This window comes from Mobula birostris, chromosome 7 (genome assembly GCF_030028105.1).
Source record: "Mobula birostris isolate sMobBir1 chromosome 7, sMobBir1.hap1, whole genome shotgun sequence".
Classification (NCBI taxonomy): Eukaryota; Metazoa; Chordata; class Chondrichthyes; order Myliobatiformes; family Myliobatidae; genus Mobula; species Mobula birostris.
This window is the reverse complement of record NC_092376.1, coordinates 8,961,948-8,986,866: the sequence shown is the minus strand read 5'-3', so window position 1 is coordinate 8,986,866 and position 24,919 is coordinate 8,961,948. Positions and strand designations below refer to the sequence as shown.

Genomic DNA, 24,919 nt, shown 5'->3' with positions numbered 1-24,919 from the left:
AGCCATTCAGCAAGGACTAGATAGGCTGAAGGGCCTGTTTCCGTGTTATAGTGATCTATGACTCTAAGAATCTTTGGCTAGGGCCAACTTAACCACTCTTCCAACAGTGACCCACGTTCCAGTACAATAGATCTTTGCACATAGAGACGCCACCAAATGTAGACAAACCTCTGTCAGCTCACTCAGTGACCTCTCAGTAATTTTTGGAGCTCTTCTCTGAGCCAGCCAAGATACTCCACCTTAGCCTATCCTATTTGCCTGGGTCTGACCTGTTTCCCTCCCTTCTCACTACTACCATGGGTGGGAGGTGAAGGAATCCTGGGACCCACCCACCAGGTTCAGGAGCTGCTGTTGTCCTACAACATTGGGCTCCTGGGCCAGATTCTCTCACCTCAGCCTGTGGACTACTTTCAGTGACTCTGCAGCTCATGTTCTATGTATTATTTATTTACTTTTTAAAATTATTTGCACAATTTGTTCTTTTTATTTACACATTGGAATTTTGTCAGTCTTTGCTGCGTGTGTGGTTTTTTGTGGACTCAGTGGTGATTATTTTGTGGGTGTCTGCAAGAAGATGAACCTCAAGGTTGTGTATGGTTGCATGCTTTAATAATAAATGTACTTCGAACTTTTGAACTTTGAACCTTTCCTTTTTTGCATCTGATATGTTGCAGTCTGTGCGAGTCAGGCATTTCCTGTTCACTGAGTAACCTCGACTGGATTAGGCTTTAACTCACAAGTGGATAGACAAGAGGGAATTGACCATAAGTGCCTCTGACACTTGAAAGCAAACACCACTGTCCACCCCTGTCGTTAGGACACCCGGTGCGTGGATGAATGAGGTTACAAGCTTTCAGAGATATGACTGACTTCTGTCAGCTCCTACCCACCCCAAGAAGCGGCAGTGCCCTTAGGTTGGAATAACAAACAAAAGGAAATTTAAAATTCCATTTTCCTGGTACAGGAAATCCATCTTATCAGATTCCTTAATCACTGGATTTTTCAATGTCTCTATTCTGTATTGTTTTTGGGAACAAAAGAAGGAGAGGAGGTCTCTCAGCCCATTGACTCTGTTCTGTCATTCAATGAGGTCACAGTTGGTCTTTATTTTATTTATTTTTTGTTATTATTTATTCATTATTTTGAGATACAGCATGGAGCAGGCACCCCCCCCCCGCCCCCCCCGCTCAACAAGCTGCCCCGGCCAGCAACTCACCGATTTAACCCTCACGTAATCGCAGGATAATCTACAATGACCAACTAACATACTAACCGGTCCGTCTTTGAACTGTGGGTGGAAACCGAAGCCCCTGGAGGAAACCCGTGCACACACAGGGAGAATGAACAAGCTCCTTACTAATAGCACTGGAGCTGAACTCTGAACTCCTGGATGCACCGAGCTGGAATAGCGTTGTGCTAACTAATTTTTCTCTTCACTGTCTTTTGGTGAGCGGTAGAATCTGGAAACCATTCATGGGGAAATGGGGGGGAATAAACAAGGGATTGGTAGCCAAAGGGCCTCTTTCAGTTTTCTGTGACTCTGACTCAAAAATCAGAGCCATCAGCATCCAAACTTCAAAGTTCCTTTATCGGCTTACATGAACTCCAGAGCGCGTGTTCTCAAAATTATTTATTATTTATTTATTGATAGATCATTATTTGTACTTGCACGGTTTGTCTTTGTTTGCAATCGGGTGTTTGTCAGTCTTTGTCGTGTGTAGCTTTTCACGCATTCTATTATATTTCTTTGTATCTACTATGAATATCCACAAGAAAATGCAGAGATTCAAAGTATATGTGTTATCATAATATGTATGCGGTATACAACCCTGAGATTCATCTTCCCACAGACAGCCACAGAACAAAGAAACATGATGGAACCGGTTCAAAGGAAAAAAGAACAAAACACACGAATGGCAAAAAGACGACTGCATAGCACATGGAATATTTAGTTCATTTTCAGCCCAGATTCTCCAAAGACTGGATCCCATACTGCTAGAAATGTCTACTAACAGGTGTGTTCTGGTCATAGTCATAGTCATACTTTACTGATCCCGGGGGAAATTGGTTTTCGTTACAGTTGCACCATAAATAATAAATAGTAATAAAACCATAAATATTTAAATAGTAATATGTAAATTATGCCAGGAAATAAGTCCAGGACCAGTCTATTGGCTCAGGGTGTCTGACCCTCCAAGGGAGGAGTTGTAAAGTTTGATGGCCACAGGCAGGAATGACTTCCTATGACGCTCTGTGTTGCATCTCGGTGGAATGAGTCTCTGGCTGAATGTACTCCTGTGCCCACCCAGTACATTATGTAGTGGATGGGAGACATTGTCCAAGATGGCATGCAACTTGGACAGCATCCTCTTTTCAGACACCACCGTGAGAGAGTCCAGTTCCATCTCCACAACATCACTGGCCTTACGAATGATTTTGTTGATTCTGTTGGTGTCTGCTACCCTCAGCCTGTTGCCCCAGCACACAACAGCAAACGTGATCGCACTGGCCACCACAGACTCGTAGAACATCCTCAGCATCGTCCGACAGATGTTAAAGGACCTCAGTCTCCTCAGGAAATAGAGACGGCTCTGTCCCTTCTTGTAGACAGCCTCAGTGTTCTTTGACCAGTCCAGTTTATTGTCAATTCATATTCCCAGGTATTTGTAATCCTCCACCATGTCCACACTGACCCCCTGGATGGAAACAGGGGTCACCGGTACCTTAGCTCTCCTCAGGTTTACCACCAGCTCCTTAGTCTTTTTCACATTAAGCTGCAGATAATTCTGCTCACACCATGTATACTGTATACTGCCAAATTAAACTATGTTCCTCCGGACCAAGGTCCACAACACAGCACATGTAGCCCACACACAACACATAAAGGAGCATTACAACAAATAAATTAACAAATGAAATATACTCCAGAAGATTGACATTTATCTTCAGGTGCAATTACGAGACAAGTTAAAAAGTCAACGGTATAACACTACTGGTGCTTCATGAGTGGTGAGACCTGGGTGATGGCAGGAAGTTCAGTAGTCTCATGGCCTGAAGGAAGAAGCTGTTTTCCACCTTAACAGCCCTGGCCCTACCTCCAAGTTCCAGACCGAAGTGTGCGGTACCCATTTCCTGCACATTCGGTTTTGATGCAATCCAGATCTCTGACTTTTTTTTTCCATGTTAAACCGCTCCCCACCTTCCCCGATCACAACCTTCCCTCCCACGTGCATTGTAATCCGCACTAATGCGTCATCCGCAGTTTGGCTTATGATTGACTTTTTCCGCCCACTCAGCCTTGTCTCATTGACAGTGCTCTCACCTCTCATTCTGAATGCCAACAACACATGCCCAGGGATTTGGAGCAGACAACCGTAGCTGTTGCTCCCAGTGCAGCTCTGAGGGACCTTTGTACTGTCGGAGATATTAAAACCCACTGTCCCCCGGAAGGTACAGGAGTGGAATCCAGTGTGCTCTTCTGCTACTGTACTCCCCCCACTTCGAGATTGCTCTGTGCGTGTGAGGCTGCTGCAGGTAAGGTTTTCACTGCACCAGTGAATGTACACTCAGTGGCCACTTTACTTGGTAACGCCTCTACCTAATAAAATGGCCACTGAGTGTATGTTTGTGGTCTTCTGCTGCCAACAGTGTTCAACATGCTGTGCATTCAGAGATGCTCTTCTGCACACCACTGTTGCGATGCGTGGTTATTTGAGTTACTGTCACCTTCCTGTCAGCTTGAACCAGTCTGCCCATTCTCCTCTGACCTCTCTCATTAACAAGGTGCTTTTGCCAACAAAACTGCTGCTCACTGGGTGCTCTCGTTTTTCAAACTATTCTCTGTAAACTCGAAAGACTGTTGTGCATGAAAATCTTAGGAGATCAAGCAGTTGGTGATATACTCAATCCACCCCGTCTGGCACCAACAATCATTCCATAGTCAAAGTCACTTAGATCACATTTCTTCCCCATAATGATTTTCGACCTGAACAACAACTGAATCTCTGACCATGTCTGCTTGCTTTTGTGCATTGAGTTGCTGCCACACGATTGGCTCATTAGATATTTGCATTAATGAACAGGTAGGCAGATGTACCTAATAAAGTAGACGCTGAGGTATAGTGGGTCCTGAAGTGTTATTCAAACGAGAGCATAGTGAGGATTTTTTCCTATTCAGCCCTCCAATATCATACAGTTATAGAGTCATTAAGCGAAACAGTACAAAAGGTCCCTTTGGCCTAAAGAATCCATGCTGATCACAGTACACAACCAGCTCATCCTAATTTCCTGCATTTGGCTATGGCCCTCCCTGTACCTATTGAAAATTTCCTAGTACAATAAGATGGACTCTTGACCTCACAATCTATCCTGTTAAGACCTTGCACCTCATTGTCTGTGTGCACCTTTATATTATTTCATCTCTCCTGGTCTTCCCCTTCTCCCTTGTTCTCTCTTCCACCCTACCTTTTCTCTCAACCACAAACTTCCTTTACTTCTAAATTTCCCATGCTGATGAAAGATCACGACCTGAAATGTAACACTTTATTCTGTGTTCTGTTATTGTTTTACCTTGTACTAGCTTAATGTATGGGGTGTATGGGTTGTCTAGGAGGGGCTTTACGTGTCCATTCTGGAGCAGCTCACTCAACTTTCAGTCCCGTTGACACTCAGCTCTCACCTGTACCTTGGTAGCTGTTTGCATGTGACACCAGTACACTGCTTCCACAGGTGAGCTCAACCAGGTGACGGTGACGGTGCAACTCATACCCCACTGAGATAGGTACATGTCTGTCCTAGCCTGTGAACCCAGCTCCAACGGACTAGATGGATTAGATCAACAGTGAGATTCAATGGCCAGGACGTTGGTACTGCAACATTTCGTGGAGAATGAATGGCATGACAAGGCACAGAAGAAACCACGGTCACCTCTGGAACCAAGGGAATCCCCAATTTGTGATGACGATTCATACCACAAGGTCCAGAGAGTGGAACAGCCCCAGTGCATCAGCTCTTTCACTTTAAAAACCCACTCGCACAGGGCTCCTGTCATTGGTGGACATGATGGACAACTGACATCTTAGGGCACTGTTGTAATAAACTGATCTGTCCACAGATGCTGCCTGATCTAATAGTTTCTTTTTCTGGCATTGGCTAGTTTTACTGATATAAACTTGGATAGACCTACAGCACAGAAACAGGCCCTTCGGCCCATAATGTTGTGCTGAACCAATTAAATTAGTAATCAAATAGCCATCTAAATTAATCCCTTCTACTTACACCATGTCCATATCCTTCCATTTCCCTCACGTTGATCTGCCTATCTAAATATCTTTTGACAACCCCTAATGATTCTGCTTCAGGTCTTGGTTCATTAAGGCTGTCACAGCTGGACAAGGTAGTGGGGATAAGCTTCCCTTACCTATTAAATGTTCCCATTGGTGTGCCTCTCAGATAGCCTCCGACAACTAAGTCCAACTAAGACCAGTGGAACTATTTTGACTGACAGGATAAGCAGCAAAGACGGGTTACTTGTGCCTTAAAACTGGCCGCTTCGGGCAAACGGGACTCATCAGGATCAGATTTATTATCACCAGCATGTGACGTGAAATTTGTTAACTTAGCAGCAACAGTTCAATGCAATACATAATCTAGCAGAGAGAGAGAAAAAATAACAAATTAAATAAAACATAATAGAGCCAGCTGGTGGCGCAACGACATCGATGCCGGACCCGGGAGCGGAGGTTGGCGGGTTCGAAACTAGTCGGGTCCGCCCCGGAGTACGCTTTCCATCCATGCCGGGTTGAGTGTTGAGATAGCAACTCAACCTCGTAAAATAAAGGAAAAATACTGCGAAAATGCCTGTGTGAGGAGACTGTGCGCGCCACACAGTCTCTCTCTCCCACTTCGCGCCTTGTAAAAAGTCATGAAAAAGACATCATCACGGACACGCAAATGGACGCATGCACAGACATGCAGACGCGCACACATGCACACGCAGACGCACACGCCAAAAAAAATTTTTTAAAAATAAAACATAATAATAAATAAACAAGTAAATCAATTACATATATTGAATAGATATTTAAAAACGTGCAAAAACGGAAATACTGTATACTAAAAAAAAGTGAGGTAGTGTCCAAAGCTTCAATGTCCATTTAGGAATCGGAGGGCTTAGGGGAAGAAGCTGTTCCTGAATCACTGAGTGTGTGCCTTCAGGCTTCTGTATCTCCGACCTGATGGTAACAATGAGAAAAGGGCATGTCCTGGGTGCTGGAGGTCCTTAATAATGGACACTGCCCCTCCTTGGTATCGTATTGAGTGTTCTGCTCTTACTCCCATCCCTAGTTACCTCCTGAGGCAAGGTCTCACCCAATTATATCGCATATGCGTTTGTTTTGGAATAAACTAGCCAGATTATTTAAATTTAATCCATATTTGAATGAAGCATCAAGTATCTGGATGAATCCAAAGTTGTGTATTGATAAGTCCCCTTTCTTCTGGAGGGAATGGCAAGGGAAAGACATAATTAAATTGGGAGATCTTTATAATGGTGACAGTTTAAAATCTTTTACTCAATTAACCTAACAGTACGATATCTCTAGGCCACAATTTTGGAGATATCTTCAACTGCGTCATTTGCTACATACAACTTTTGGTTCTACACAGCAACCCCCACAAGTTGTTATGATATGTACTGGCTGCATATGGTAAAGGTCACAAAGCCTCAACTTATTATTCAGCTTTAACACAAATCTCCGGGGACAAATTTCTGTTGGGTCTTAAAAGAGCATGGGAAAAAGACCTGATGTGACTTTTGAGACAAAAGAGTGGGACAACATTTGCAAAAATGTCAAAACAACGTCAAGAGACCTGAGTGTGCGCCTTATTCAGTTTAAGACTCTACACCGTTTTTATTGGACTCCAGCAAGGTTACATAGATTAGGGTTGAAAAACACACCTGAATGTTGGTGCTGTGAGGGGACTTAGTACCTGCTCTCTGGTCTTGTCCCAGAATTCCAGAATTTTGGATTATGATACATAAGTATATCGGTGAAGTTTCAACTCCCTTTCTGCCCCAGACTTTTTGTCTTGGGAGACACTCTTGGGCTACTTGGGGATTAACACTCTCAAAATTGGATCCAGACAAGTATAATGGTAGGAAGACAAATTATACTTAGAGATTGGAGGAACTTGGGGGGGACCATCATTTCAGGAGTGGGTCACAGAAATAGCTAAAGTGGCAGCTTTTGAACACATGTCTTACAAACAGTTTGATAGATTAGACATCTATACACAAAAATGGGGCAAATATTTAGGTTTCCTGGTGGGAGATATACCGGTGAATGTGTGGTGAAGCATATTGCTGAATGGCAGTCCTTTATGTTATTAGAGGTCTAAATAGACACATGGTTATTATATTGGTATTTATTTCTGCCATGTTTGTTATATATTTTATGGATAAGTTTCTGTTTTGTAAGCTATAATTTACATAATATCAACACTGGCTCAAGGGTTTGGGGTAAGATTTGTAAAAGAATTCAATAAAATTTAAATCATAAAAAAATGGACGCTGCCTTTCTGAGTCACCGCTCCCTAAAGATGTCCTGGGTACTTTGTAGGTTAGTGCCCAAGATGGAGCTGACTAGATTTACAACCTTTTTCAGCTTCTTTTGGTCCTGTGCAGTAGCCCCTCCATACCAGACGGTGATGCAGCCTGTCAGAATGCTCGCCACGGTACATCTATAGAAGTTTTTGAATGTGTTTGTTGACACGCCAAATCTCTTCAAACTCCTAATGAAGTATACCTGCTGTCTTGCCTTCTTTATAACTACATCGATATGTTGGGACCAGGTTAGATCTTCAGAGATCTTGACACCGAGGAACTTGAAGCTGCTCACTCTCTCTGCTTCTGCTCCCTCTATGAGATATGTGCTCCTTTGTCTTACCCTTCCTGAAGTCTACAATCAGCTCTTTCGTTTTACTGACATTGCTGCAGCACCACTCCACTAGCTGGCATATCTCACTCCTGTATGCCCTCTCGTCACCACCTGAGATTCTGCCAACAATGGTTGTATCGTCAGCAAATTTATAGATGGTATTTGAGTTGACTGCGGTAGGCAGCTCATCTAGGAGAAGGAAAGCTCTGATCTCAAACCTCCGCTGCCTTGTGACTACACCCACTCATGCAAAAGGCTTCGGGAGTAAACTCCGAGCTGGAGTTCCTAAGGCAGTCCTACGATGAATTCAATGCTGACTGGCAACTCCTGTGACATTGCAGGTGCCAAACTGCATCGGCCTCTGCCGTTTCTTTGGATTCATCATCTGCGTGGAGAGCGGGAGCCTGCTGCATGTGCAACAGTTTATTCTCCATATTGTACTGCTGTGGCTTGCATAGCACAGGTAGGACTAAAGAACCATGGTGGACCCTGACAAACGGAGGGCCTCCGATCTGCCTCTACCACCACATTACTTATACAGTACTGTGCAAAACTCCAAGGCACATATATATAGCTAGGGTGCTTAAGACTTCTGCACAGTAGATTAGATTAGATTAGATTATGAGGACATGCAGTTCTCTTTTATTGTCATTTAGTAATGCATGCATTAAGAAATGATACAATGTTCCTCCAGTATGATATCACAGAAGCACAAGACAAACCAAGACTAAAGAAACTGCCAAAAACCACATAATTTTAACATATAGTTACAACAGTGCAAAGCAATACTGTAATTTGATAAAGAACGGACCATGGGCACGGTAAAAAAAAGTCTCAAAGTCTCTCGAAAGTCCCACCATCTCACGCAGAGGGTAGAAGGAAGAAAAACTCTCCCTGCCATGAACCTCCAGCGTCGCAAACTTGCTGACGCAGCACCCTGGAAGCACCCGACCACAGCCGACTCTTGAGTCCGTCCGAAAACTTCGAGCCTCCAACCAGCCCTCCGACACCAAGCACCATCTCTGCCGAGTGCTTCGACCCTTGTCCCGGCAACAGGCAATAGGCAAAGCCGAGGATTTGGGGCCTTCCCCTATGGAGATTCTCGATCGCACAGTAGCAGCGGCAGCGAAGCGGGCATTTCAGAAGCTTCTCCAGATGTTCCTCCGTGCTTCTCACATCTGTCTCCATCAAATCAGGATTGTGCACGGTACCTACTTGACAAATACCGATATCATTTTGGAGCGGCCGCGCGCGTTGCATTGCGCCGCCATCTTCTCCTCCCCTACTGTCGTACTGTACTGTCCAGTACTGTAGTAATTTTAATGTATTACACTGAGCCACCCCCAAAAAAAAACAATTTCATGACATACGTAAGTGATGATAAACCGGATTCTGACATGGGTCTATTGTGGACTAAGAGTGGGAAGGGCACAGGGAGAGGGGAATCATGGTTGGGAAAATGGGAAGGGAGAGGGGAAGAAGCGGGAAGCACCAGAGCGACATTCTCTAATGGGCAATAAACCAGTTGTTTGGAATCAAATGACTTTGCCTGGTGCCTTGAGGCTGGGTGTGTCTGCACCGACACCTCACCCTCTCCCTGGCACTCCTTCCCTGCCACCTGTCCCACGCCCCTCCCGCGACGCTCCACCATCACCATTCCCAACATCCTGTGCTCCCACCAGATTCACAAACTCACTCTCCACTCCCCATTGACAAATACAGTCCTGTGCAAAAGCCTTGGGCACCCTAGCTACAGTATATATGTGTGCCTGAAACTTCTGCACAGTACTGTATACAGTATCTAAATATCTATATCTATCTATCTAATTTATATATTTGCCACAAAACAACAAATTTCATGACCTATGTCAGTGATATTAAACCTGATTCTGATTCCTGAACAGACCATGAACCCATGAACACTGGCTCAATATTTTTTATATTTTGAAACTTACAGTACATTTTTACATATTGCACTGTACTACTGCCACAAAACAACAAATTTCATGACAGGTATCAATAGTAAACGTGACTCTGATTCTGATATTAAAAGAAGATAACAGAGCTCTGCGACTCCTTGACCTAAATGTTGGTGGAGGCAGAAATTCTTGCAGAAGTTAACCAGTTCCAGATGCAGACAGTTGTGACTTCCAGTTGCACATGTCACAGTGTTGGGAAGTGGGAATCGGCCAGGAAGCATTCTCAGACAAAGACGCAAAGAATTAAGTGGGTTAGTAAAGAAGGTGTGTGGCCTGCTTGTCTTCATTGGTCAGTGGATTAATTATAAGAGACAGGAAGTTGTTTTATAAAACTTTGAGAGGACCACACTTGGATCATGGTGTGCAGTTCTAGTTGCCCCATTACAGAAAGGACGTAAAGAGGTTAGAAAGGGTGCCAGCACACATCAAAGTTGCTGGTGAACGCAGCAGGCCAGGCAGCATCTATAGGAAGAGGTACAGTCCTGACGAAGGGTCTCGGCCCAAAACGTTGACCGTACCTCTTCCTAGAGATGCTGCCTGACCCGCTGCGTTCACCAGCAACTTTGATGTGTGCTGCTTGAATTTCCAGCATCTGCAGAATTCCTCGTGTTTGCATAGAAAGGGTGCAGAAGAGGTTTACCAGGATGCTGCCTGGATTAGAGGCTGTGTGCTATAACGAGAGGTTGGACAAACTTGGGTTGTTTTCCCTCGAGCAACGGAAGTTGAGGTGAGATCTGGTAGAAATTTACAAGATTATGAGAGGCAGAGATACAGACAGTATCTTTTCACCAGGGCTAGAATGTCTAATACCAGAGGGCATGGGTTTAGGAAGTAGGACAAACTTGAGTTGTTTTCTCTGAGGCTAAGGAGAGGCCTGATAGAAGTGTTTACAATTGTGACAGGCATACTGTAGAACCTATTTTCTCAGGAATGAAGTGTTAAGTACCTCAGGACATGGACTTGAGGTGAGAGGGGAAGTATAAAGTAGACACACAGAGAGTGGGGGGTGCTGGTACAAACTGCCGGGATTAACAGTGAAAACAGATACACTGGTGCTGTTTAAGAGGCTGTTAGACATACACATGAATATGCAGGGGAGAAGGATATGGACAGAGATTTAGTTTAATTTGGCACTGTGTTCAGTGCAGACATTGTGGGCCAAAGGGCTTATTCCTGTACTGTATTCTGTGTTGTAGATATTCAATGATTCTATAAGTACTATTTATTGGAGGGTGATGGGCATAAATTGATGACTGTGCTTCCTAAACTGCAAAAGAACGATAGTTTATAAATACTTCATGATTCCTTAAGGTTGTTATAGCTGGGGATGGTGGTGGGGATGAGGTCCCACTACCTATTAAATACTCCCAATGGCGTGCATCTCAAATAGCCTCTGACCACCAAGTCCAGCTCATGGCCATTATGTATGACTTAACCCAGCAGAACCATTTCTACTGACAGGAGAGGATCAGAGCTGGGTTACTGGTGCTTTAAAACCAGTTGCTTCAGGCAGACTGGGGTCATCAGCTGTGAATGGCAGCTCATCCAGGAGAAAGAAAATTCTGATCTCAAACTTCCCCTGCCTTGCAGTTATATCCAATCATGGTGAAGGCATCTGGAGTAAATCCCGGGAAAAAATCCAGAGCTGGGGTCCCTAAGGCAGTCCTACGTCAAATTCAACGCTGATTGGCAACTCCTGCCACACCACCGGTGCCAAACTATATCGGTTTCTGCCAATCCTGTGTGGAGAAGGGGAGCCTGCTACTAGGGCAACAGCTTTCTCTCCATGTTGTAACGCTCTGGCTTGCATATGACAGCTAGGACACAACATCCATGGTCAACCCAGACCAATGGAGGGCCTCATGGTTGTGAAGAGCTTAGAAACTGTTGAGCACAGGAAGGATGCTGCACAAACATAGGTTCACCCCATCGTATCCTTATCCATTTCAGCAGATCTCTTTGAAACCTGAATGAATTTTTTGAGGATGTGGCTAAACTCATTGGTGAAGGAAGAGTAGTAGATGTAGTGTATATGGATTTCAGCAAGGCATTTGATAAGGTACCCCATGCAAGGCTTATTGAGAAAGTAAGGAGGCATGGGATCCAAAGGGACCTTGCTTTGTGGATCCAGAACTGGCTTGCCCACGGAAGGCAAAGAGTGGTTGTAGATGTGTCATATTCTGCATGGAGGTCGGTGACTAGTGGTGTGCCTCAGGGATCTGTTCTGGGATCCCTACTCTTTGTGATTTTTATAAATGACCTGGATGAGGAAGTGGAAGGATGGGTTAGTAACTTTGTTGATGACACAAAGGTTGGAGGTGTTGTGGATAGTGTGGAGGGCTGTCAGAGGTTACAGTGGGACATTGATAGGATGCAAAACTGGGCTGAGAAGTGGCAGATGGAGTTCAACCCAGATAAGTATGAAGTGGTTCATTTGGTAGGTCAAGTACGAAGGCAGAATACAGTATTAATGGTGAGACTCTTGGTAGTGTGGAGGATCAGAAGGATCTTGGGGTCCAAGTCCATAGGACACTCAAAGCAGTTGTGCAGGTTGACTCTGTGGTTAAGAAGGCATAGGGTGTACTGGCCTTCATCAATCATGGAATTGAATTTAGGAGCTGAGAGGTAATGTTGCAGCTATATAGGACCCTTGTCAGACCCCACTTGGAGTATTGTGCTCAGTTCTGGTCGCCTCACTACAGGCAGGATGTGGAAGCCATAGAAAGGGTGCAGAGGAGATTTACATGGATGTTGCCTGGATTGGGGAGCATGCCTTATGAAAACAGGTTAAGTGAACTTAGCCTTTTTTTCCTTGGAGCGACGGAGGATGAGAGGTGACCTGATAGAGGTGTATAAGATGATGAGAGGCATTGATCGTGCAGATAGTCAGAGGCATTTTCCCAGGGCTGAAATGGTTGCCACAAGAGAGCACAGATTTAAGGTGCTGGGGAGTAGGTACAGAGGAGATATCAGGGGTAAGTTTTTTACTCAGAGAGTGGTGAGTGTGTGGAATGGGATGCCAGCAATGGTGGTGGAGGCGGATACGATAGGGTCTTTTAAGAGACTTTTGGATAGGTACATGGAACTTAGAAAAATAGAGGGGTATGGGTAAGTCCAGTAATTTCTAAGGTAGGGACGTGTTCTTTGTGGGCCGAAGGGCCTGTATTGTGCTGTAGATTTTCTATGTTTCTATGTTTCTATTTCCTAATCTCTGTGGCTTTTTCCTTCAATTTGTTTTTCAAAAGAAGTAAAGATACAACTAACATATAAAGTGCTGGTGTCTAGTGTCCAATGTAACGGGATAGCTTTGTTTGAGACACTGTTAAAAGAATTTTCAACAATAACATAGAGGCTGAGAGGTTTAAAGATCAAAGTCTTTTACCAGTTAATGATATCCAGATTATCTCAGCTCAGCTGCTTGGTTGCAGTTTAACCCAGCCAGTTAATTGTTTGATAGATCAGTAAAGTAATAGTTGCAGAGGAGATTTAAGAGGTGTCCAGATTTATGGAGGGTTCTCACTGAGTAAAAGAGGAGAAACTGTTTCCACTGGTAACTTTAGGATGAAGTTTTTTGTTAATAAATCACAAGAGCAGACATAACATGGGAATTCTTGTTACATAGTGAGCTGTGATGTGGAGCAGATGCAATGAAAGATCCGCGGAAGCCAATTCAATAGAAACTTTTAGAAGGGCTTATAGATTTAGAGAGCTGTGCGCACAGAAACAAATTTCACGACATATGTGAGTGATGATAAACCTGATTCTGATGTGGGTCGCTATTGTGGACTGAGAGTGGGAAGGGGACAGGGAGAGGGAATCCTGGTTGGGAAAAGAGGAAGCGAGAGGGGAGTGAGCAGGAAGCACCAAAGAGACATTCTGCAATGATCAATAAACCAATTGTTTGGAATCAGACCTTGCTTAATCTCTCAGGGCTGGGTCTATCTGCACTTGTACTCAACCCCCACTCTGCCTCTGGCACACCTTCTCTGCCAACACAAAATACTCTGCAGATGCTGGGGTCAAAGCAACACTCACAACACGCTGGAGGAACTCAGCAGGTCAGGCAGTGTCTGTGGAAATGATCACACCTTCTCTGCCACCTGTCCCACATCCCTCACATGGTGCTCCTTGCTCGATATTCCCAACATCCTTTGCTCCCGCCAGATTTACAGACTCGCTCTCCATGTTGACAAATACAGTACTGTGCAAAAGTTTTACACACCCTAGCTGTATATATGTGACTAAGACTTTTGTGAATCACACGCTCCTTTTTTCACAGTAGAGCCCAAAAAACAGGAAAAATTGTAAAGCATGAAAAACTAAAAATTCAAGAAACTGAAATGTCAGCAGTTCGAAAGTATTCACCCTTTTGCTCAGTATTTAGTTGTACCACCTCTCACAGCTATTACTGCCAGTAATCTTTTTGGATAAGTCTCTATTTGTGTGCACAATGAGATGGAGCAAGATTTGCCCACTTCTCCTTGCAAAATTTCTCGGGCTGTGTCTGATTTGTTGGGAAGCGGCAGTGGACAGCAATCTTGAGATTTTGCCAGAGATGTTTGATCGGGTTAAGATTAGGATTCTGACTGAGCCACTCGAGAACATCATTTTTTTTATTTGAAGCCACTCCATGGTTGCTCCAGCAATGTGCCTTGGGTCGTTGACCTGCTGAAAGATGAACTTCCTCCCCTTTGGAAGCTTTCTGGCAGAGGCTAGAAGGTTTTCATCCAGGATCTCTCTGAATTTAGCAGCATTCACCTTTCCATCAATCCTGACTAGACTTCTAGTCCCTGCTTCTGAAAAGCCACACGATAGCATGATGCTACCTCCACCATACTTTACAGTAGGGAAGATGTCACCTGGCTGATGTGCAATATTAGATTTACGCCACACATACTGCTTAGTGTTAAGGCCAAACAGTTCCACTTCAGAATCAGGTTTAATATGGCATATGTTGCGAGATCTGTTAACTTTGTAGCTGCAGTATAATGCAATACATAATAATAGAGAAAAAACTGTGAATTACAGTGTGAGAATATACTGTATGTTAAATAATTAAATTAAATAAGTCATGCAAAAAAACAAAAGTAATGTAGTAGCGTCCAGGATTCAAAGTTCATTCAGCAATCGGGTGGCAGATGGGAAGAACCTGTTCCTAAATTGTCTTATCCGACCACAAGACCTTCTTCCACATCTTTACAATATCTTCTAAGTGACCTTCTCAGAGGGGCCTTCAACTGGTTCCTGTTGCTGCCCTCAGAGAGGCTGCTGGTTCACGTCACTTCCCTCGAAGAGGCCTCACTTGGAGTATCGTGAGCAGTTTAGGGCCCCTTATCTTAGTAAGGATGTGCTGAAATGGGAGAGGTTTCAAAGGAGGTTCACAAAAATGATTCCAGAATTGAATGACTCGTCATATGAAGAGCGTTTGATGGCTCTGGGCCTGTATTCACTAGAATTCAGAAGAATGAGGGGTGACCTCATTGACACCTATCGAGTGGTGAAAGGCCTCAGTAGAGTGGATGTGGAGAGGATGTTCCCTGTGGTGGGAGAGTCCAAGACCAGAAGAAACAAACTCAGAATAGAGGAACATCCTTTTAGAATGGACATGAGGAGGAATTTCTTTTGCCACAGAGTGGTGAATCTGTGTAATTCTTTGCCACAGACTGCTGTGGAGGCCAAGACTTTATGTATATTTAAAGGAGGAGTTGATAGATTCTTGACTAGTCAGGGCATGAAGGGATATGGGGAGAAGGCAGGGGACTGGGGCTGAGAGGAAATGTGGATCAGTCTTCATGAAATGGCAAAGCAGACTCGATGGGCCAAATAGCCTAATTCTGCTCCTATATCTTATGGTCTTATGGTGTCAGTTCCCCCAGAGGGGCCACTGGTTTGTGTCGCTCCCTCGGAGAGGCTGCTAGTTCATGTCGTTCCCTCAAAGGGGCTGCTGATTCTCGTCGCTACCCTTGGACAGCTGTTGGTTTGAGTCACTTCCCGATGCTCTCGGAGATGTTATCAAAATTCTGAGATTTTTGGATTGGACTGTAGATTATATTGGCCTCTTTCAGTTCTGTGTTTTCTCGTGTTCTCGCCCAATCTTTCTCGTTGTGGATTGGCGGGCTGGGGTTTTGGGTCATCTGTTAGTTTTTGTGCGAGGGGTGGGGTTGGGGTGTTTGGGTTTTGCAAGTTTTTATTTCTTTTTCATTTCGTGTGGGGGGATTGATGTTTTTCTTCCTTTCAACTACTTCTGTTGTCTTCTGTATTTTGTGGCTATCTGGAGAAGACAAATCTCAGAGTTGTATACTGCATACATACTTTCATAATAAAATGAACGTTTGAACCTCTTTGAACCTTCGGTACTTTGCAAAGTCTTTACAGGCATGGATATACTTTTATTTTTCGCCAGGGCTTCTTCCTTGCTAGCTTTCCATAAGCACATTTTTTTGTGTTTGGCCTTAGGGATTGTGGAGCCTGAACTTCATCTCCATTTGCAGCCTCTGAGCTCTGCAGCTCACTCAGATTGACTCAGCATCACAATAGCTTCTCTTACAAGTACCATTCTTCTCTGGCGACTAAGCTTAGAGTTGCAACCTGACCTAGGCAGTGTGGCTGTGGTTTTAAATGTTTTCCGCATTTTCATGATGGACTGAACTGAGCTTTGAGATGGTGCCTTTGAAATGGTCTTGCACCCTTTCTCAGATATATGCTTCTCCAATATCATTTCCCTGAATTGTCTTGAATGCTCTTTTGTCTTCATTTGGTTTGGTTTGTTGAAAATCTACCATTTTTTTGGACCTTACTGAGAGAGGGGTTATTTATTCTTATGAATTCATTGAAAACAAGTGATTGTCCAATTTTCCCATCAATAAATTGGGTGACTTAGTAAGGTAATTTGCAATATTGTACCTGACGAATATTAGCATAGTACTTACAACAGAGATGAATACCTTTTCAGCCTCACAATTTAGGTTTTTAATTTTTAGTAAATTGTTGACTGGTTTTGGAATTTTTCATTTGATTTGACATAATGCACAATGTTTTGTAGATGTTTTGCTCAAAAAACCCTACTTGGGAAGACACTGCCCAGAAGAAGGCTATAGCGAAACACTTCTGTGGAAAAATTTGCTAAGAACAATCACAGTCAATATGATCACCCATGTCATACGGCACAGTACATAACGATGATGATGACCTCTCAGGAATTTTGCACAACGTAATAAGTAAATTTATCATTGAAAAATATATATGTCACCATATACTACCCTGAGATTCATTTTCTCACAGGCATTCACTGTAGAACTAAGAAATACAATAGAACCAATAAAAAACTACATACAATCACTGTGCAAAAGAAGACTAACTGTGCAAATACAATAAAAAAAAACAAAATAAACAAATAATAATAATATCATCCCAAAATCATTACACGTTTGCATTAAATGATTAGGCCTACACAGCAATGTTTATGTAAATCTCCAGAAATCCACAGTACTAAAAAACACTCAATAAGTCCAAAGTTCCTAGCAATTGAGAAATGAACGTGCTTGGCTATGCCCATATCTCAGGTTTACCAGCTTGAGCTGAGAAAAAATAAAAATAAAAATATAATAATAATAAATGGATCTGTAAAAGGTTGTAGAGTCCTTGAAAATGAGTCCATAGGTTTTGGAATCAGTTCGGTGTTGAGATTAGTGAAGTCTACCACTCCGGTACAGGAGCCTGATGGTTGAAGGGTATTAACTGCTCCTGAACCTGGTGGTGTGAGACCCAAGTCTTCTGAACCTCCTGCCCAATGGCAGCATTGAGAAGAGAGTATAGCTTGAACGGTGGGGGCTCTTGATGATGGACGCTGCTTTCCTGCAACAGTGCTCTTTGTAGATGTGCTCAGTGGCGTGGAGGGCTTTTCCTGTGATGGACTGGGCTGCATCCACTACTTTCTGTAGGCTTTTCTGTTTGGAGTTTCCATACCAAGCCAGGATATCTTCACTGTGCATCAATAGAATTTCTATGAAGGTAGAGGAGCTGCTGTGCCTTCTATGGGATGGGACTTCCCTGCTGATCCTAGGACAGATCCTTTCATGTAGTAAGGCCAAGGAATTTAAAGTTATTGGCCCTCTCCACCTCTGAACCCCTAATGCAGACTGGTTGATAGGCCCTCCCCCCACCACTTTTTCCTCCTGTAGTCAATAAGCCTTGCAGTATCTCAAGAATTCTGCGCAGGTGTGATCATTGGGAAGCACTGCAATGAAGTGTGGCCACTGTCAGAGACCAGCATTGCTCCGAGTAGGGTGGATCAGTGTGGTTCGATCAGCGTGACGTCTTTGCTCCCAATTGATCTTTAACAGTGCTGAGAACAGTATGCGTTCCCTCCTCATTGTAGTCTTACAAAAACATTTCTAAGGACAATTTCTTCTCTCCAATGTTATCTTAGACTCATAGAGGGTGATGGCACAGAAACAGGCTCTTCATCCCATAGAGACCATGAGACACAGGAGCAGAATTAGGCCATTCAGCCCATCTAGACTGCTCTGCCATTCCAACATGATTGAGTTATTTTCCTTTTCTGTCCCATTCTCCTGCCTTCTGCCCATAACCTTTGATACGCTTACTAATCGGCTTTAAATATACCTGTGTGTGTTTTTACATCTTTGGCAGTGAATTCCACAGATTCACCACCTTCTGGCGAAAGAAATTCCTTCTCATCGCTGTCCTAAAGAGACATCCTGCTAGTCCGTGCCAAACTATTATTCTGCCAACTCCCATCGACTTGCACCCGGACTACAGTCTTTTCTCACAGAATTTGTTTGAATATTTTACTGAAAATATCAAAGTCAGCATAAGTATTTCTTTCAAATATAGCACTAGGTTTGAGATGTTGCTGGGGAGCCCAATATTTGTCAGTATTCCCATGTTGCATTAAATAACTTTATTGGAAACATAGAATATAGAAACATAGAAAATCTACAGCACATTACAGGCCCTTTGGCCCACAATGTTGTGCTGACCATGTAACCTACTCTAGAAGCTGCCTAGAGTTTCCCTACCGCATAGCTCTTTATTTTTCTAAGCTCCATGTATCTATCTAAGAGTCTCTTAAAAGACCCTATTTTATCATCCTCTACCACTGTTACCAACAGTGCATTCCATGCATCTGCCACTCCCTGTGTGAAAAACTTACCTCTGACTTCCCCCTTGTAAGCACCTTCTAAGCACCTTAAAACTATGTCCCCGTCGTGTTAGCCATTTCATCCCTGGGGAAAAAACCTCTGGCTATTCACATGATTAATGTTTCTCATCAGCTTATACACCTCTATCAGGTCATCCTTATACACCTCTATCAGGTCATCCTCTCATCCTTCGTCACTCCAAAGTGAAAAGGCCATATTCACTCAACCTATTCTCATAAGACTTGCTCTCCAATCCAGGCAACATCCTTGTAAATCTCCTTGTCACATGTACATGACACTTGTAAATCTATTTGTCACTCGTACATCAAAACATACAGTGAAATTTGTCAATGACCAACATAGTCCAAGGATGCGCTTGGGACTACTCGCAGGTGTCACCACGCTACCAGCGCCAACGTATCATGCCCAGAACTGACTAACCTTAACCATCTGTCCTTGAAATGTAGGAGGAAACTGAAGCACCCTGAGGAAACCAACGTAGCCATGGGGTCATGGGGAAAGCATACAAGCTTCTTACAGGCAGTGGCAGGGATTGAACCCTGATCGATGGCAAAGTAAGGCGTCACATTAGCAGTTATGTTACCATGCCTCCCTTGCCATACCATGAAAGGGAATGTTTTTGTTCATATATTTTGTGCGGGGATTTGGGTATTGGGGGGCTGATGTTCTTGTTGCATTTCATGCAGGGGAGGGGGGTTTGGGGGATTGATGACTGTGTTGCCGTTCTTTTTTTCTTAGTTTCATGGTTATCTGGAGAAGATGAATCTCAGAGTTGTATATTTCACTAATAAATGAACCTTTGAATCCTTTTTTTCAAATCCGTCTTCCCTTTCTCCCATTATCCACTCTCCTCTCCTATCAGATTCCTTCTTCTTCAGGCCTTTATCCTTTCCACCTCTCACTTCCCAGCATCTCACTTCATCTCCACTTCCCCACCGACCTACCTTTCCCCTCACCTATTCTCATCTATCACCTGCCAGCTTGTACTTCTTCTCCGCCAGCCCACTTTCTTATTCTGGCTTCTTCCCTCTTCCTTCAGCCCGACTCAGCCGTCCTGACCAAGCTCGTCCAGTTGCCCACATCCCTCCAGTAGAAATGCGACTGCTCAAGTCAGCCCGATGCACAGACAGCCACCACATGGTCCTTAACAGATCAGGGTCAGGGACCAGTGGCGTAGAATGCAAAACAGCTGGGGACCTTTCACTGCTGCAGCCTTCATGGTGTTGTGATGTGCAATCATCTTCCACCAGGTCCATCACTGAGGTCTTGGTTGGATCACTCTTTGGCTGGAACCTCCCCCTTAGGTGACCCTACCTAGAGCTAAGTGCCAGATGACCATTGCTGTCATCATCTTAGGAACTCACATGCCTCCCCACTGTGATCCTCAGAGAAGGACCCCTCTAGATCAGAGGTTCCCAACCTTTTTTTTATGCCATGGACCCATACCATTAAGCAAGGGGTCCATGGACCCCAGTTTGGAAACCCCTGCTCTAAACCTTTCCTGTCTATATAGTTTTTCAAATATTGTTAATGTATCTGACTTAACCATTTCACTGGGCAGCTCATTCCAGATACACACAACCCTCTGTGTGATGTCCTGAAGATGCATCTCAGCCTGAAATGTCCACTATTTAGTCCTTTCCATAGATGCTGCCTGACCTGCTGAGTTCCTCCAGCATTGTGTGTGTGTTACCCTCTGTGTGAGGATGCGCCTCTGGTCTCTACAAAATCTTTACCATCTCACCTTAAACCAATGTCTTCTGGTTTTTGATTCTGTTTCACCAAAGAAAGACAGTTTGCATTCAATTAGGATGATCCCCTCCTCTCAAAAATTAGCCCAGCCAACCTCCGATTCAACTATAGGAGCAACACACACAGAATGGTGGAGGTGAGACAACATCTATGGAAATGAATGAATAATCCTCATTTCAGGTCGAGACCCTTCATCAGGACTGGAAAGGAAGGGGTAAAATGCCAGGTTAAGAGCTGGGGGAGGAGAAGGACTACAAACTAGAAGGTGAAGCCAGGTGGGTAGGGGAAGGGCAGGGGGAGTGAAGTAAGAAGCTGGGAGGTGATAGGTGGTAAAGGTAAAGGGCTGAAGAAGAAGGAATCTGATAGGAGAGGAGAGTGGGCCATGGGAGAAAGGGAAGGAGGAGGGGCACCAGGGGGAGGTGATAGGCAGGCGAGGTGAAGGGGTGAGAAGCCAGAGTGGGGAATTGAAAAAGAGGAGAGGAGGAGGGAGAGAAAACTTCTTCTATATCCTTCCTTCTTCAGAGAGACCAAAATTGTGCGCAGTACCCCAGGTGTGGCCTCCCCAACACATTGTACAGAGTAGTATAGAAGAAGAGAGTAGGTTGCTACGTGTTCGAATGCAAGAGGTACATAGAGAGATCCCTCTGTTCCGTCCCGCTGTGTGAGCTTTCTTAAAAAAAACAGTTTAACGAGACTCTGACTATATGCACTAAATGTTCCAACATAACTCGAAAATTAGAACGCAGCTTTCCTAATATGGTTGAGATTCCGCATCGGCCGGAGATCTCGTTCCTACATCTCCCCTTCCTCTCCAGTATAGTCAGTGAGATGGGATCTGCAGGCGTTCCGTCACGAGAAAGGCGCCGACGCTCGTATTAAATGGGTCCACGGCGAGTGACCTCCGAGAGCGGCGGGGGCTTAGGCAGATGTTAAAGATGTGAGACACAGTAAGGGATTTGCTTACGATCCCCTCTCTCCGGCCGAGTCCAACCACAATTCAGGTAACAGCTAAATCCTTGCCAAGGGGAAACCAACTTTTCGGGCAGTTTGTTTCTGTGCTTTTGGGCTGTTGTTCAGTCGCTTGCTTTGCCTGCTGTTTATTTCCGTTTACCACTGTTTACAAGCTGTTGCGACAGTTTGGGGGAAAAAATACATCTTAAAGTAATTTCGAGTGTTCACTTAAGTCTGAAGATTTGCTACTAGGACGGTCCTACGTAACAAAAAGTATCAAAAGAAATGACAAGGGTGTGGACTTCTTCCTGATAAATATTAGCAGGTCGGGGTCAGAACATTGTACTGACTCGTCTGCAACGCGAGATTCTGGTTGTAGAGTCACAGCCTTGCAGTGGGGTAACTGTGCCGAGCGAGTCGGTCATAAATAAACCGATCTATTTCACCTCACTTTTAACTAACATCATTCTGTCTTTTATTTTGATGTTTGCACTTTATCCCATTGTAAAGCACTTGGAACTACAACGTCTGTAGGAAAAGTGCTCTATAAATTATTATTACGTATTTTTTTCTCAGCTCAAGCTGGTAAAACCTGAGATACGGGCTTAGCCAAGCAAATTATTACTATTGTTATTGCTACTATTAGTCCCATCTGCTCGTGTGCTCCCATACACCACTGAACCTCTCCTATTCGTGTATCTAGATGGGCTTTAAATGTGGTTACTATGCCTGTCTCAACCACTATTCTGACAGCTCACCCTCTGCGCGAAGAAACTGCCCCTTCCTTGATGACCCTTTTAAATCCCCCCCCTTCTAATCTTAAAACTATGCCCTCTTGTTTATAGTACCCCCTCCCTGGGAGAAAGACTTTGTGTCTTCACCCTGTCTCTGGTCCACGGCGAATATTAAGTCGTGTTTATTTAATATTTCCAACATTCCTTTTATACTCTTCGTCAGCGTTTTACTCGGGAACTTTCACCAGTGACATCTGACTTAGCTTGCATCGTCTGATTTTTCCCAAAGGGACTGCTGCAATATCGAAAAGAGAATTAGTATGTTTACTATTTATTTTTTGTATTTTCTCACTTCGTCTTCTTCCGCACATTGGTTGTAAGACATTTTTCATTGACTTTATTGTATTTCTTCGTTCTGCTGTGGATGTCAACAAGAAAATGAATCTCGGTAGTATATGCAACACACATAAAAGTTGCTGGTGAACGCAGCAGGCCAGGCAGCATCTCTAGGAAGAGGTGCGGTCGACGTTTCAGGCCGAGACCCTTCGTCAGGACCCAACTCGGCCTGAAACGTCGACTGCACCTCTTCCTAGAGATGCTGCCTGGCCTGCTGCGTTCACCAGCAACTTTTATGTGTGTTGCTTGAATTTCCAGCATCTGCAGAATTCCTGTTGTTCTCGGTAGTATATGTTGATGTTTCTGTACTTTGATAATAATTACCTTGAACTTTGACAGGTGTTAGCTTTGGATCTGAAACTTCTCTAAGATTTCTACTGCTAGGAACGTGTGTGTGTGTGTGTGTGTGTGTGTGTGTGTGTGTGTGTGTGTGTGTGGGTGTGTGTGTATATACACATCTCAGACGCCCTGCATTCCAACGAGCGTAGCATCAGCTAATATGCAATTAGAGAATTACCTGCAATTTTAATTTCTTTAAATAGGCATTTAAAGGGGAGGCGTATGTTGCGCGGTGTTCTATTTTGAGAAGGGTCGAGTTCATAACCTATTCTGGAAAGTGTTGTGCGTTTCCTTTGGTTACTGAGCGAGAGAGGGGGGAGTTGATGTGGAGATGGTGGTGATGGTGTGGGTTGACGCTTTGAATGGGATCGTTCTACGCTGCCAGTGTCGGGATTGTATAGGGGAGGTGAACTAGACAGAGCGGTACAAAAACAGGCGTTCAATGCACGTAACCGCACTCTCCCCTGCATCATGAAGAGCTAACCTCGAGGGGTAATGGCCCAGCCAGAAGCCCGAGGCTATTCGGGATCTTCCCAGTGAGACACTGCGGTGGTGCTGCGCTAACGCGGGTGCCGTCTTTCCAGGTAAGATGCTGAATTGAAACGTAGTGTCCTTGGTCAAGATCCCAAAAATTCTATCCCGTACCTCTCTCGTTACTTGGGGAGCATGTCCCACTAGGACGAGTCCTCCGATCGGCCAACTATTTCTGGAGTCTCCCCCTTCCTTTCCAGTCTTGATGAAAGGTCTCGGCTCGAAACGTCGACTGTTTCATTCATTCCCATAGACGCTGTCTGATCTGCTGGGTTCCTCCAGCATTGTGTGTGTGTGTGTGTGTGTGTGTGTGTGTGTGTGTGCGCGCGCTTGAACTATTTATTTTCTGCGCAGCGTTGTTGGCAGTGTGCGCGTCACTGAATTTCTGGTGGGAATTGGCAGTGGGCTTGTTCAATAAGAGATGTGGGGCACGCTTCGCCACTCTACAGGGAAGAGACCGCGCGGTTTTCAATCTCTCAGATCCCAAGCGGAGGAAGACATATCCTTCGGTAAAGCATTCTGCACAACGGGCTGTTCTGCCATCCTACTGTCACCTTTTCTTGGCAATGTTTAGCCCAGCGGAGACTTTTAGTTGAGCCCGATTGATTCTTTTGACAAGGTGACGAGAGAGATTGATGAAGGTAGGACAGTGGGTATTGTCGAGTTGGATTTTAGTAAGTTATTTGATGAAGTCCCTCATGGGAGGCAGAATAATGGGGTGAATGGGGTCCACGGCAGACTGGCTATTTGAATTCCGAATTGGCTTGCGCATAGCAGACAGGAGGTAGTGGCCGAAGGCAGTTATTCGAGCTGGAGATCTGTAATTAGTGGAGTTCCACCGGGATCTGAGCTGAGACCTCTGCTGTTTCTGATATATATATATATATATATAAAAGGGACCTGGATGAAAACGTAGATGGGTGGGTTAGAACATTTGCGGTGGAGCTGTGGATATTGTAGACGACTGGCGAATAATACAGCGCGGCACATGCAAAATGCTGGAGGAACTCAGCAGGCCAGGCAGCATCTGTGGAAAAGAGTACAGTCGACGTTTAGGGCCGAGACCCTTCATCAGGACTGGGGGTAAAAGATGAGTAGTCGGTGTGAGAAGGTGG

General features: G+C 44.3%; 1 protein-coding gene across 6 annotated transcripts in view; it reads left to right on the top strand.

The window, feature by feature from the left end:
- The first annotated feature begins 3,347 nt into the window (after positions 1-3,347).
- The window catches only part of lrrc32 (leucine rich repeat containing 32), a 55,898-nt gene continuing 34,326 nt past the window's right edge, over positions 3,348-24,919 (top strand). The window contains exon 1 of one of the 6 annotated variants that reach the window (XM_072262594.1): positions 3,348-3,534. In XM_072262594.1, the coding sequence (XP_072118695.1) occupies positions 3,348-3,534 (187 nt within the window). Of the gene's footprint in view, positions 3,535-21,631; positions 21,855-22,771; positions 22,857-23,769; positions 23,858-24,224; positions 24,314-24,336; positions 24,446-24,919 lie in introns of those variants that run through there. The other 5 variants (XM_072262596.1, XM_072262599.1, XM_072262598.1 and 2 more) reach the window with 5 other exon arrangements.